At 38.5% G+C, this 12,468-nt stretch overlaps 1 protein-coding gene across 4 annotated transcripts in view; it reads left to right on the top strand.

The window, feature by feature from the left end:
• The first annotated feature begins 1,587 nt into the window (after positions 1-1,587).
• Positions 1,588-12,468, top strand: part of jak3 (Janus kinase 3 (a protein tyrosine kinase, leukocyte)) — a 16,371-nt gene continuing 5,490 nt past the window's right edge. Inside the window, exons 1-15 of one of the 4 annotated variants that reach the window (XM_023282277.3) lie at positions 1,651-1,715; positions 1,823-1,894; positions 3,604-3,810; positions 4,040-4,157; positions 5,001-5,118; positions 5,604-5,749; positions 6,017-6,320; positions 6,504-6,626; positions 6,750-6,907; positions 7,515-7,626; positions 8,307-8,487; positions 11,196-11,320; positions 11,602-11,733; positions 11,847-11,934; positions 12,328-12,452. In XM_023282277.3, the coding sequence (XP_023138045.2) occupies positions 3,606-3,810; positions 4,040-4,157; positions 5,001-5,118; positions 5,604-5,749; positions 6,017-6,320; positions 6,504-6,626; positions 6,750-6,907; positions 7,515-7,626; positions 8,307-8,487; positions 11,196-11,320; positions 11,602-11,733; positions 11,847-11,934; positions 12,328-12,452 (1,935 nt within the window). In that variant the 5' untranslated portion in view covers positions 1,651-1,715; positions 1,823-1,894; positions 3,604-3,605. Of the gene's footprint in view, positions 1,716-1,822; positions 1,899-3,603; positions 3,811-4,039; positions 4,158-5,000; positions 5,119-5,603; positions 5,750-6,016; positions 6,321-6,503; positions 6,627-6,749; positions 6,908-7,514; positions 7,627-8,306; positions 8,488-11,195; positions 11,321-11,601; positions 11,734-11,846; positions 11,935-12,327; positions 12,453-12,468 lie in introns of all 4 variants that reach the window. The other 3 variants (XM_055018405.1, XM_023282278.3, XM_023282279.3) reach the window with 3 other exon arrangements.

The following is a 12,468-nucleotide window of genomic DNA, read 5'->3' as shown; positions in this document are numbered from 1 at the left end:
CATAGAAAAGCACCATCGACTGACCAGGCAGTTGTCTTGGAAAATGGTGTCACCATTTCTAGAAGATCTCGTGGACATCAGTGTGCACATAGTAAGAGGGTTTGTTTGGCAGTTAGTTTATACAGCTGCAACATTTCAAAGCTAGTTAAATGTTCTACAGGCCTCTGCATAGTCATATAATCTTACAACAGAGTGATTAACGCACTAAAGCCTTATACTTGTGGACCTAATAAGGTTTGAAAATAAGCCTACTTACCAGTATGAATGAGATATTTGTTCTTTACTTGCTCTGTAAACTGTTTAAACACAACTAGCGTTGCAGCCAAAAGAAAATTGTCTCACATGCCATAACAATACATTTTTAATTTAACAGAATACATGTCTGCAATTATAGTCAGATCACAGATCATACCTTATATGATACAGTATTATTGATAAGCATGTTAAATTATGTATTCAAAGTTGGAAGTTTAGTTTTCTTCCCAGTTCTTCTTCCTTTTGCTTTCGGTGCTGCAGCTTTGTTGCTTTTGGCATGCTGGAGTCTATCCCAGCTGACTCAGGCGAAGGCAGGGGACACCCTCGACAGGTCGCCAGTCTGTCGCAGGGCTACATATAGAGACAAACAGTCACTCTCACATTCACACCTACGGGCAATTCAGAATGATCAATTAACCTCAGCATATTTTTGGACTATGGGAGGAAGCCGGAGTACCCGGAGAAAACCCACGCATGCACAGGGAGAACATGCAAACTCCATGCAGAAAGATCCCGGGAAAGCCGGGATGTGAACCAGGGATCTTCTCGCTGCAAGGCGAAAGTGCTTACCACTACACCACTGTGCAGTCTGTAGCTTCTTATATTGTCTACAAAAACCCTCTTCTGGCCAATATTCAACATTATAACTCGAGTACAGAAGGCCATGCGGATATGAACTGCAACTTGGCGGAGACATAAAACCAGGAGGTAGCATTTCTAGAGGTACAGCTATAACAGGAAACCTTACCGCTGAACAGAGAAACCACACGTGTCAGCTGGTTCTCTTTTCCTGTAATGTCAGATGAGTTGATCTCTGTACAGAACCACATCTGCGACAGAGCAACAGTCATTTAATGTGAATCCACTGAAAACATTATGAAGAATCACATGTGAACCACTGCAGCACTGAATGTTGTCCAGAACAGTTTTGTTGATTGCAGGAAATTGATGTTTTGTTTTGTTTTTTGCAATTTCAAGGGTATTTGATTTGGCTAATCAAAGTTTGTGGGTTCAAAGTTTGAAGAGAGTTTGGTGGTGATGCCTTTAAATTTGTTGCATCGGGAGCTGGGGAGGATTTTGCTTTAATTTTTATTTTATAGTAAATGATGCAAAGCAAAGACTTAAATCAGAAACTGCCCTGGAATAGCTTAATGTTAAATGCAGCCCATAATATCACAGTGTTGAGCGAATGAAAATAATTGTAGGCTGTTTGTAGATACTGAATGGAAGTCCTTGGTTAGTCACAATATATGACGAAAGTTTCTTGACAGAGATGGCTGTTGATGTGTCAACATCTGCTTCTCTGAATCAGGAAGTCCTCTACAGCTTCCTGTCAACTCTCACTGAGCACAAACGCAGGAACAAATTATGAAATGAGGACTTCTGCCGTACACATGTGAAGGTAACAGTCCAACCAGTGGCTTCAGTAAAACGTAGCACTTATGTTTACCGCTAAAACTGTAAGTAGAAAGGCGTTTTTATGAAGTAGCTGCTAAGTAATGCCAGAGTTCTGTTTTATATTGATATAAACCACATTTAATAGCAGACTGTGTTTGTTCTGTTTTAGCTCCGTCTGTAGCTTTTTAGCTTCTCTTCATCTACTACAGGCTGTGACAGAAACTGGATGTTCCCAAACTATGTCAGTAAGGATTACATTCACATTGTAATGGATTATAGTGATTTATTTTTATTTCTGCTTTGTTTACATTAATCAGTTTTCAAGTAATTAAATCAATATTGTCATCAACATAACCTACAGTAAGTGAAGTATTTAAAAACTAACGATGTCATGTATTATTATACAGTGTATTTGTCTTTAACATTGAGCAAAATACTCTTCCTGATTCGTCTACAGCAGAACATGGCGATCAGTTTCATTTGGTTCAGTGGGAATTCCCACAAATGTAGATTTGACATTTGAAATGGTCATCAAGTATTAATTTACATAGACAGACTAGTTATTGGGAAGTCAAAGGGGGAAACCTGTGCATAGCATGAAGTGACATCTCTTGTTCGTCACTCTCAAAGATAAACAGGTTTTTAGTCCAGAGTTGATCACTTATCAATCAGGGTAGATTAAGAACCACATCTATTATCTTTTGAAATACAGGTCTATATAATATTAAACTTCAATAAAATGTTTATACAACAAGTATGCTTAAGTAAACGCATTTAGAGCGTCATTAAATCATAAGACACTGCAACTTTGTAATTATGTAAATTTCTTAAAAGGGGCATCTGTTCCCTTGATCCAGAGAGGAAGCCCCCAGGGGGCTCATTAGTCAGTCATGAAATTTACTTTGTATTCACATTTTGATTGATTTGATTCTTGTCAGTCTCTCAGCTGCAATGACAACTTCTTATGCTGCATCTGACATCTTTTTTTGTCATCATTTTATTCTTCCACATTGTCTTTTTTCATGAAAGTTAGGAAAGCCTTCCTGCTAACTACAGCTAAGTACTCTGGAGATGTAGATTCAGGCCCAAATAGAAATCGTAGCTATAATCTGACTTCTGAGCCTGTACAGTGTTGGAGCTGCTTAAACCACCAAGATTCTCGAAACTAGAATATGGGCTTTATCTGGGATTCTTAAATCAGGATGTGATGCACAAAAACAGGATACCTCCCAAACCTGATCATAACCAGGATACTCATGTCCATAAAACCATGCTCAGCTACAGATAAACTGTAAATATTACAGTGGTGGGACACAGCCTGTACCAGTAACAGTCTGACTCTGGGTCATGTTGTGACTGACTAAATAGGTTTTTGTACAGCTTCTCATAAACTCTCAGGACAGATTATGACTCTGAATCACGTTTCCTTATCTAAACAGGTGTAGCTAGTGTGACTGCTACAAAAACTGTATGAATCCAGTTCAGAAAATCCTAAACTCCGTGAGAACTTCCCTGTTGAGACTTAGAACATAGAGAGTACTAATATCACAATTCATATTTGAAAAAAATGTAATTAAGGCCTATGATTTGGCAATAAAATATGCATTGCTAGTTTTATTGAAGTTTTTACTTAGGTTGTAGATGTCAATATAGCTTCTGCATTGAGATTTGGAAACAACAGGAAAATGAGACAGACGTTTGCTTTTCCAAAAGGAACGAAAAAATGAAGATTTCCTTGGTTAGTCACAACTTACTCAAACCAACAGAATATCAGTCATCAGTTATAGTCGATGCGAGGTCTGATATTTGATAGTAGCACATTTCCAATTGTTCTGGCTGTATTTAAATATATTTAATGTGAAGGCAAAGAAAAATGTGAAAACCACAGCAAACCAGATCATCCTGCCCTAAATATGTTTATTGATGTTTAGCTATTGATTGCACTCGTAGACATGTCCATGGATCTCAGTGAGGAAGAGTCGACTCCTCTGGTGATCAGAGACCGAGGAGGCAGCCAGAGGTCCAGTTCAAGCTCAGCCTCCATGTTGCAAGTCCACCTCTACTTCTTCCCTGGAACAAAGGACGCAACAACAATACACATTTCATCTGGACAAATATCTGCTGAGAACGTCTGCATCCAAGCAGGGAAAAAATGTGGTAAGATTTCAATGACGAATCACAGGCTGAATAATGTGTAGTGTCAAATAGTATAGTATAGTACTTTTAGTCTAAATATTGGCATTTCCTCGTTAATTTGCAAATATTTTCCCAAAACTCTGTACTGGTTTAGTATAAGGACATTTTTGGTTCTTTTTGATTCATCTAAAGCTAATTGTTCATATGTGGCCTGTCATATCATGATGTTGGTTTTTATTTCTGTCTCCAGGAATCTTACCAATATACCAAAGCCTATTTGGTTTAGCATCTGCCGACCTCTCATTTTGGTATGCTCCATCACACATGTTTGACCCAGATGAAAACTTACAAGTTCACTTTAGAGTCAGGTAGGTGGAACCTCCTTAAAAATCAACATTCATTCATTCACATAAGAAAGTTGTACATGTTCATGTCAAACCTGGATTCAGGCCTATGTACTAAATGGAAAAAAACAAATCAGGAAAAACAACCAGACAGAAAGAAGATAAATAAATAAAACACATTTATTATAGCCGTTTTCAAAAGAGAAAGTCATTCTTGCTTGACCTGTTTAGCCAGTGTTATAGAGCAAATGAAATACAAAAAGTGTAGATCCTACACTTTACTGATGCTTCTTGCACCAACTCTTAATATATTATTTATTGTATATTATGATTTTCAAAATGTCTTCTGTAAGCACATAGATTGCATATAGAATGACATTACAATGTATCACTAATCCTGCTCATTCATTCTGACAGAATCATGAAAGATCACTTGAGTTACATCAGCAATGTTGGATGAAGTTTTTGATAAATGCCAGAGAGCTGCTGTAATTTGTCTCAGCTGTGCCTTTTTAAAAGTCTCCTGTTCATAAATGTGTTTCTTCTAAGATGCAGTAACGTCAGATAACATCACTGACAAGAAATGAAAAGTTACTGAAAATACGGTGCCTGCCGCAACAGATACAACAGGCCCGCTGCTTCTGAGTACGAGATATTTTGGGCTAGAGAGGAAACTTTTACTGATCAGGAAGCTACAATATGTGATGCTGCTGGTCATCATTTTGTCATAGAATCTTGAAATATTTAAATATCACTTTTTCTTTAGCTTTAGGCTAATTTTTGTCTTGGAACTTAGGTTGGTGACAAATGCTTTTTTGTCAAAAACACAAACACTGATTATGATATTGCATTTCTTCCTGTGTGAAGGTTTTTCTTTGGAAACTGGTTTGAACAGGGACCCAGAACATCATACCGCTACAGTCTGACCAGAGACAGAGTCAACACAGTGCTTGACTACAGTGTCATTGATTATCTTTTTGCTCAGGTGAAGTACAAAATATTAAGCTAATTTAACACCAAATGTATCGGCTCACAAAGTCAAATAATTTTATGTTAAATATTTTACTTTCATCATAATCAGTGCAACAAGTCAGGCGATGACTATAATAGCGAAACATTCTAAACATTGTAATGACTCAAGTACAAAATAAGTAACTCCTTACTTCCAGTGAGGCCGATTTCTACTGTGAGGTTCTTCAGTTTAATTCCTTAGAAAAATCAGATTTATCTATAAGATGGTCTGACAACCTTCATGACTGTACATTAGTTCTCTCAGAGTCAATGGAGCTAACATTAGAATTGTCGCCACGTACAACACACACACTAATTCAGTACTACAAATGGTTTTATTACTCTGTAGTGGTTTGGTTGTGATTTAAGTAAGGATGAAACACAATTTATGGCCAAAAACAACTGGATGCATTATCTGTGTTTAAGACTGTGTCACTGATTGAGTTCTTTGGCTCTTAGTTGCGAAGTGACTTCATTGCCAGTGAGGCGGGAGTAGCTCCACCTTTGAGCACCCAGGAGGAATGTCTCGGCCTCGCAGTGCTGGACTTGTGGAGGATGGCTAAAGAGCGGCATCAGAGTGTACGAGAGGTCTGCAGGACTGTCAGGTATTTATAGCTGCTCAAGGCTTCCTTTTAACTTTCATACACACTTGTAAATTGTATTCATCTGAAGATTTCAGTGTGTGAGAAGTTGTTTTTACCAAATCTGCCATGTTATCTCATGCAGGTAGCAAACTAGCCTTCACCAGTTCTCAGTTCAACAAAAAGGAAGTCTATAGTTTAAATTTTACTCTTTCAGAAATAGAATGACTTTGCTGCATTTCTTGAAAACTGTGATATATGTGTTATAGTTTGCAATCTCTTCCTCTCCAGCTACAAGTCCTGCCTTCCCAAGTCCCATCGCCATGACATCCAGAGACGAAATCGCCTGGATCGTTATCGAATCCGAAACACCCTCAAACATTTCCTTAGGAAGCTTGGCAACTGCTCAGTAGATGAGTGCAGCTTGAAGCTGAAGTACCTGATTGAACTAGCAGGCATCGAGCCCTCTCTGGGAAGTGAAATCTTCCAAGTGAATCATGCTTCTTCCCACTCCATGTCAACGTTCTCTCTTGTGCGGGTCACTGGAGAAACTGGAATTCAAACCAGTGGAAGCTGTCATTCTGTTGATGCCCCGGTAAGAGCAAGTTAAGTTTAAACTGCAAGTGATGTTAGGAGAGTCTAAACTACCCGACTTCAGGTTTCCTTGTTGTTGTAAAGTCCTTGGAGCTTTGTGTTTCCGATGGTCCTCCACTGTGTTTGTATGTCAAAGGGAACTCTACAGAGATGCTGAAAAGCCATAAATATTCTGCTTTTTCAGGAGTGGCACACCTTCTGTGATTTCCAGGAAATCATTGACATCGGGATAAGGAGGGTCTGCCATGAGCAGGTTCTCCAAGACAGCAGGATGGTGACAATAACACGAAAGGACGACAAATGCTTTGTAAAAGACAAATTTTACATGCATCCTTGATTTTTCATATTTACTGAAAACATTATTTCCATCTTTTTTGGTTTGTTTTGATGTAAATGACGTGCGCCAATTCATTCTTAAACTGAATCACAGGAGGCCAAGTTCCAGACTCTCAAAGAAGCACTTTCGTTTGTGTCACTTGTTGACGGCTACTTCAGATTGACCACAGACTCGAGTCACTTCTTCTGCCAAGACATCGCACCGCCAAGTATTCTGGAGGGAATCAAAAACCACTGTCATGGTCCGATCACGTGAGTCACTTTGTATATATATATGTATATATATATATATATATATATATATATATATATATATATATATATATATATATATATATATTGAATTTGAGAGTTGAAACTTGATTTATAAATATCCATAGTATATTAAAAAAAGACCAAGCAAATCAGAGACATTCGAGAAGAAATTATTCTGTAAATTTGATGATTTCAGATGGATTGACCCTAAATTGTCTACACTGTCTGTAGTCTAATCTGGATTAAACTGATCCTGCCTACAATCTTCTCATAATGGGTATGACAGTAATCTAATCTGCTGGGGATTAATACATTGAGCAGTTTTTTTTTTGTCAGATTATGGCTGGTTGTTCTCAGTTTTGAAATGCTTTTAACATGATAGAAAGTTCTCTTTGTAATAACAGTGATGTGAGGCTGGAACTTCAGATTGACCTCAATAATAATATTCATGTTTCTTACATGCTCATTGTGTTTTGGGGGGAAAAAAGACAGTATTATCTACACAAACTCCTGCTTTTATACATTTTGTCATTCTACCAGAATTTCTGTTTTTTCTTTGTTATGTCATAGATTTTAAATTTTTTTTCGTATTTTGTTTGACCAGATCAGAGTTTGCAGTCAACAAGTTGAAAAAGTCAGGATATAAAGGAGGTACCTTTCTTCTACGACAGAGTCCTAAGTACTACGACAACTTTTTCCTCACTGTTTGTGTTCAGGTAAAGACAGAAAAATACATATTTACAAGATATTGTCTAAAAATTTACAAGTCCTTGGCCTAACGGCAAGAAAGATACTTTGCTGCCCTACAGCTGTAATATTGGCGCCATCTTAGTGTGGAGTAGCTAAGATACACCTAAATGACTAGGGTGTGCAATGTAGTGGCATCTTGTGGTGAGTTTGCAGATTACAACTCTTCCTTTTAAAGCATGTCAGAGTACCTGCTTCCACTTCAAAAAACACATAAGGCCCTTTCTAGAGACAGTGTTTTGGTTTGTCTGCTCTGTGCTACTGTAGAAACATGGCGGCTCAACATGTTGGGCTCCGTGGAAGATTATACACCTCTTCTGTTGATATGACAATCACTCTAAACTAATGTGAAACAGTGATTCACTTACAAGCAAAATTACAAGGGTGATCTGCAAATCAGGCCTCTGGCTGTAAATGTATCTATATGCAGATGATGCCCTATTCTTTTCTTAACATCATTTCCAAATTGAAATGAAGGAAAACAACTTCACCCGCTCCAAGCTGAGGAACTGGAGCTTGCAAATAGTTGGAGAAGTATCTGTTCACTCAGATATGTCCAACATAATTGCTATGTAACTTACATCAAGATTAAAGTGTGTGAATACTGTATTTTGAAGTTTGACCAAAAAAACCCCTCTTATTTCTGCAGACCCCACTTGGACTTGATTATAAAGACTGTCTCATCATAAAGAATGAGAATTACAGTCTTCCTGGTGTCCACAAATCATTTTCCAGCCTAAGAGAGCTCACCAGTTATTACCAACACAACAAGCTGCTGCTGGCAGAAGTACCGGTTAAGTTGGCTCGCTGCTGTCCACCCCGACCCAAAGGTAATCTTACCGAGTCATGGATATGGTGACATTATCAAATACACAACACCACACATACCAGTCTACTATTTTGTTGCTATCATGTACATACAAACCAGAAAATGTAGCTCGTAGTACTTAATACTGTTTTGTTTACATAGTTGTATGTGCTGCATCCTTTAATGCTAATTGTCCCAGTACAGTACACAATATTGATTATTTTCTAAATTTAAACAGATAGAGTAAGCTATGGTTATAGTTGTGTGTACAGAACTAAGACAAAATCCACATCTACTTTTATTATGAAAGCTTCAAGTACATTCTGGTTGCAGTAACTTCTCGTGATGATACCCAAATTTACAAGCTGTTTTGAAAGAGACTAGCATACTGTTGCAGTCATCTTACCATTCAAACTTCTGAAGAGTCTGTGCAATTCCATTACATGCCATGCAGCAGTTAGTTAAATAAACAAGCAAACATCTAGGAACCTAGAAAGGTGTTTTATTTGACCTTGACCTCAGTTTTGCACCCCACATCAAAAAAGTTATCCAGTCTTCAATCAGTCAAGTGCATCCGACGGAATCGGTGACATGAATAGAGTTCTTCATCCAACTCCCTCTGTCCAGCATTGCAGTCAAAAGTTCTTTGCTTTCCAGACCGGTGTCTTCTTCCAGCACCTTCCTTAATTGTTGAGCTAGGCCTGCCAACCCTTCTAGCAGTATCAGGTTTCCTTAACAGTCCTCAACCAGCTGCTTTGTTGTGTCTTGCGACATGTCCAGCCAGGGCTAGTCTACATTGCCTAATGATGGTTGACAAGCGTGCATGTGGACCATACAGCGAGTTGTTGGTGAGGTGCGATTTCCAGGAGATGTTTTGTACCATTCGTAGCATTCTGGAATAGGTCCCATCAATTCTTTTTGAGAGTGTCTCTGTTAGTGACCAGGAGTCAGATCCATAAAGTAAGATGGATTCCACTGATGCCTTGAATACTCTCATTTTGATTGTTGCTTTAATAGGAGGTACTCATATTTTTTGACAGAGAGTCATGTGCTGTGTTGGTGTAGCTTCCAAGATACAGGAAATCAACTACTCAACTTTTTCAATTTCAGACCCATCTAGTGCATGCAATGTCTCTTCAGATGTTGGGTTAAGGTGCATGAACTTCATCTTTCCAGCACTGAGGAAGAGTCTAATCAGTCTTGTTTCTCGCTCTACCCGATGCAGAAGGTCTTCTGCTTCACTGAGAGTGTTTTCCAGGAGGGTGATGTCATCTGCGAATGCAAGTTCTGAGAGGACTTCTTCAGGGTGTCTTCTACTTTGACGACACTTTAGGGTCAGGCCATCGGAGGGTGAGATTGCATTCCTCAGTGTATAGTCGAAGCAGATGATGAAGAGGAAAGGTGCTAGACTCTAGCACCTAGCAGCTAGAGGTTCTCCTTGGAGTACTCCGATGTCTGTGGAGAAGAGATCTGTGTTGCCCTCAGGAGTCTTGACTACCACAGTAGTGTTCATATACATAACTTGTATTGCTTCAATATTAGGAAAAGGGATTCCATATGCCAGTACAATTTGGAACATTTTGTTTCTGTCACTTGAGCCAAAAGCCTTCTTGAAATCACCAGGAAGACTCTAGATTTCATCCAGTCTTGCTTCCTCCAAATAAGAACAATCTCCAAGATAAAGCTGATTCTCATACCCAGATCTGGAAAAACTTGTCCATACACTTGTCTCCTCCCGTCTTGATTATTGCAACTCCCTCCTGTCTAGCATTCCCGTACAGCTCCTCTGTCGCCTCCAACTTGTCCAAAACGCAGAAGCTAGGCTTCTTTACGGTTTTAATAGATGGCATCGCATCACACCTATCCTGGTTTCCCTCCACTGGCTCCCTGTTGGTTTTAGAATTGATTTTAATATTTTACTGATCATTTTTAAAGCTCACGAGGGTTTTGCCCCAAGTTACATTTCCAATCTGCTGACCCCTTAGCCTTAGATCCTCAGGTGGATCCTTTTGGTTGTTCCAAAGTCGAGGCTTAAATCTAAAGGTGACCGAACTTCCTCCATCAGGACCCTCGGCTTTGGAACGACCTGTCTGAGGAGATAAGACTTGCAGAGTCAGTAACTTTTAAGTCACTTCTTAAAACCCACTTTTATAGACTTGCATTAATGTGACGTTTACTTTTAGTTTTATTTAGTTTTAGTGTTTTATTCTGTATTATGGCCTGTTTATTTTAGATGTTCTCTCTTGTTTTATTTTAATTTTAGCTGCTGGTGTGTCTCTCTAATTCTTTAATTCTCTAAATTTTTGACTTTATTTTTAACCCTCAGTCCTGTTCTTTAATTTTCAAACTGCCTAGTTCCCTTGTTTGATTTGCGTGCTATTCTAGCAAATTATTCATTTAATTTATTGTCACTCTTGCTATTTATTTTAATTTACTGCTCTGACTTGTCTCCTATATCTTGCTTGATTGTCTCTGTGTTTGTATGTTTTAACTGTCAAAGCACTTTAAAGTTATTATTACTGTTATTATCTATGTGTTGCAGTAATATTCTTTATAGCATCAAGGATACAGGAAAATTTGATACAAGAATACATGTATCATAAATATACTCAGTTACTCGCTATTAGTGTTGCATCAAGTCAATAACTCCATTTCTTGCTTGTAGTATGTGTATCTATACAGCCTGTTCAAAATGTGTAACCGTGAGCATGTTGTCTTTTGTTCCTGAAGAGCTTACAAATCTGATCATCATACGCAGCAGCAGCTCCGTAGAAGCTCAGGGTTCTCCGACACCTGAAAGGAACAAATTCAGTCACATCCAGTTCCACATGATCAAATATAACGACCTGAAGTGGGTAAGTGTGTTGACATGACACCAGCTATATCAGACCCTGTTTATATAGCCTCTAAGTTTTCCTCTAGTTTTTTATACCACTCCCTTTTCGTCTTCATTCCCATTAGTACAATTAATTCTACCAGTATTGCGGCTACTATTATGACCTTTTCTGTTAAAATACTGTCATAGCAACAAATTCTGCTGCTACAGCTGCTCCATTGACACTGTTCTTCAGAGTTAAAATGTTATCCATGATGGAGGAATCATCACTATAGTTTCTGTATGTAATTTCCACATAAGGACGAAAGCCTTGGACAGGGCTCCTTCACTCGAATTTTTAAAGGCTACAAAATCGATATTCGTGATGGAGAGAAACACATGACTGAAGTCCTACTGAAAGAGCTCGATGCTGTTCATAAGAACTGCTGGGAGGTGGGTGTTTACAAGTGATGGCATTATATTTATTTGCTAATTACTCGCAGATTTAACAAATATACGTCACCATTAAACACATGCTGTTTTATTTTACCTTTTCTTTCCCGCAGTCATTGTTTGAAGCAGCCAGCTTGATGAGTCAGATTTCACACAAACACCTGCTACTCGTTTATGGTGTTAGTGTTCATGGAGTGAAAAGTAAGTTCAAATCAAGTTGCGTAATCTTCTTGATGATCTTTATTAGTTTGATAATATGTGAAAAGTTATGTAAGAAGCACTTTCACTGTTTAGATCAGAGTAGAGATGAATATTTAATTGTATAACTAACTTTTCCCTCATTTTTAAAGCATTTTGTGAAATTTGGTGCATTTACAAAGATCAGTGACCCAAATTAATGCATCGATGAACCCATTTAATGAGTTCATAAATGAACTCATGCAAATCCTACATCATTTTCTTCATATTGAGCAAATTAGCTCACAGAAAATCCTCATGTGACCCAGCTCAGTCCCTGTTCTGCGGGTTAGAATTTTCAGATGTGTGCTTGGTTTGAAGTGCAGCTGTAGAAACAAACCTCGCTGTGCCTTACAGACATCATGGTGCAGGAGTTTGTCAAGCACGGGGCCCTCGACCTGTACTTGAAAAGAGGCAGATCTGTGTCGGTGAGCTGGAAACTCGACGTAGCCAAACAGCTTGCATCTGCCCTCAACTTTCTGGTGAGGAAAACTTTCT

Source organism: Amphiprion ocellaris, chromosome 2 (assembly GCF_022539595.1).
Source record: "Amphiprion ocellaris isolate individual 3 ecotype Okinawa chromosome 2, ASM2253959v1, whole genome shotgun sequence".
Taxonomy (NCBI): domain Eukaryota; kingdom Metazoa; phylum Chordata; class Actinopteri; family Pomacentridae; genus Amphiprion; species Amphiprion ocellaris.
Note: the sequence above shows the minus strand (reverse complement) of the source record. Positions and strands in the feature narration are given on the sequence as shown.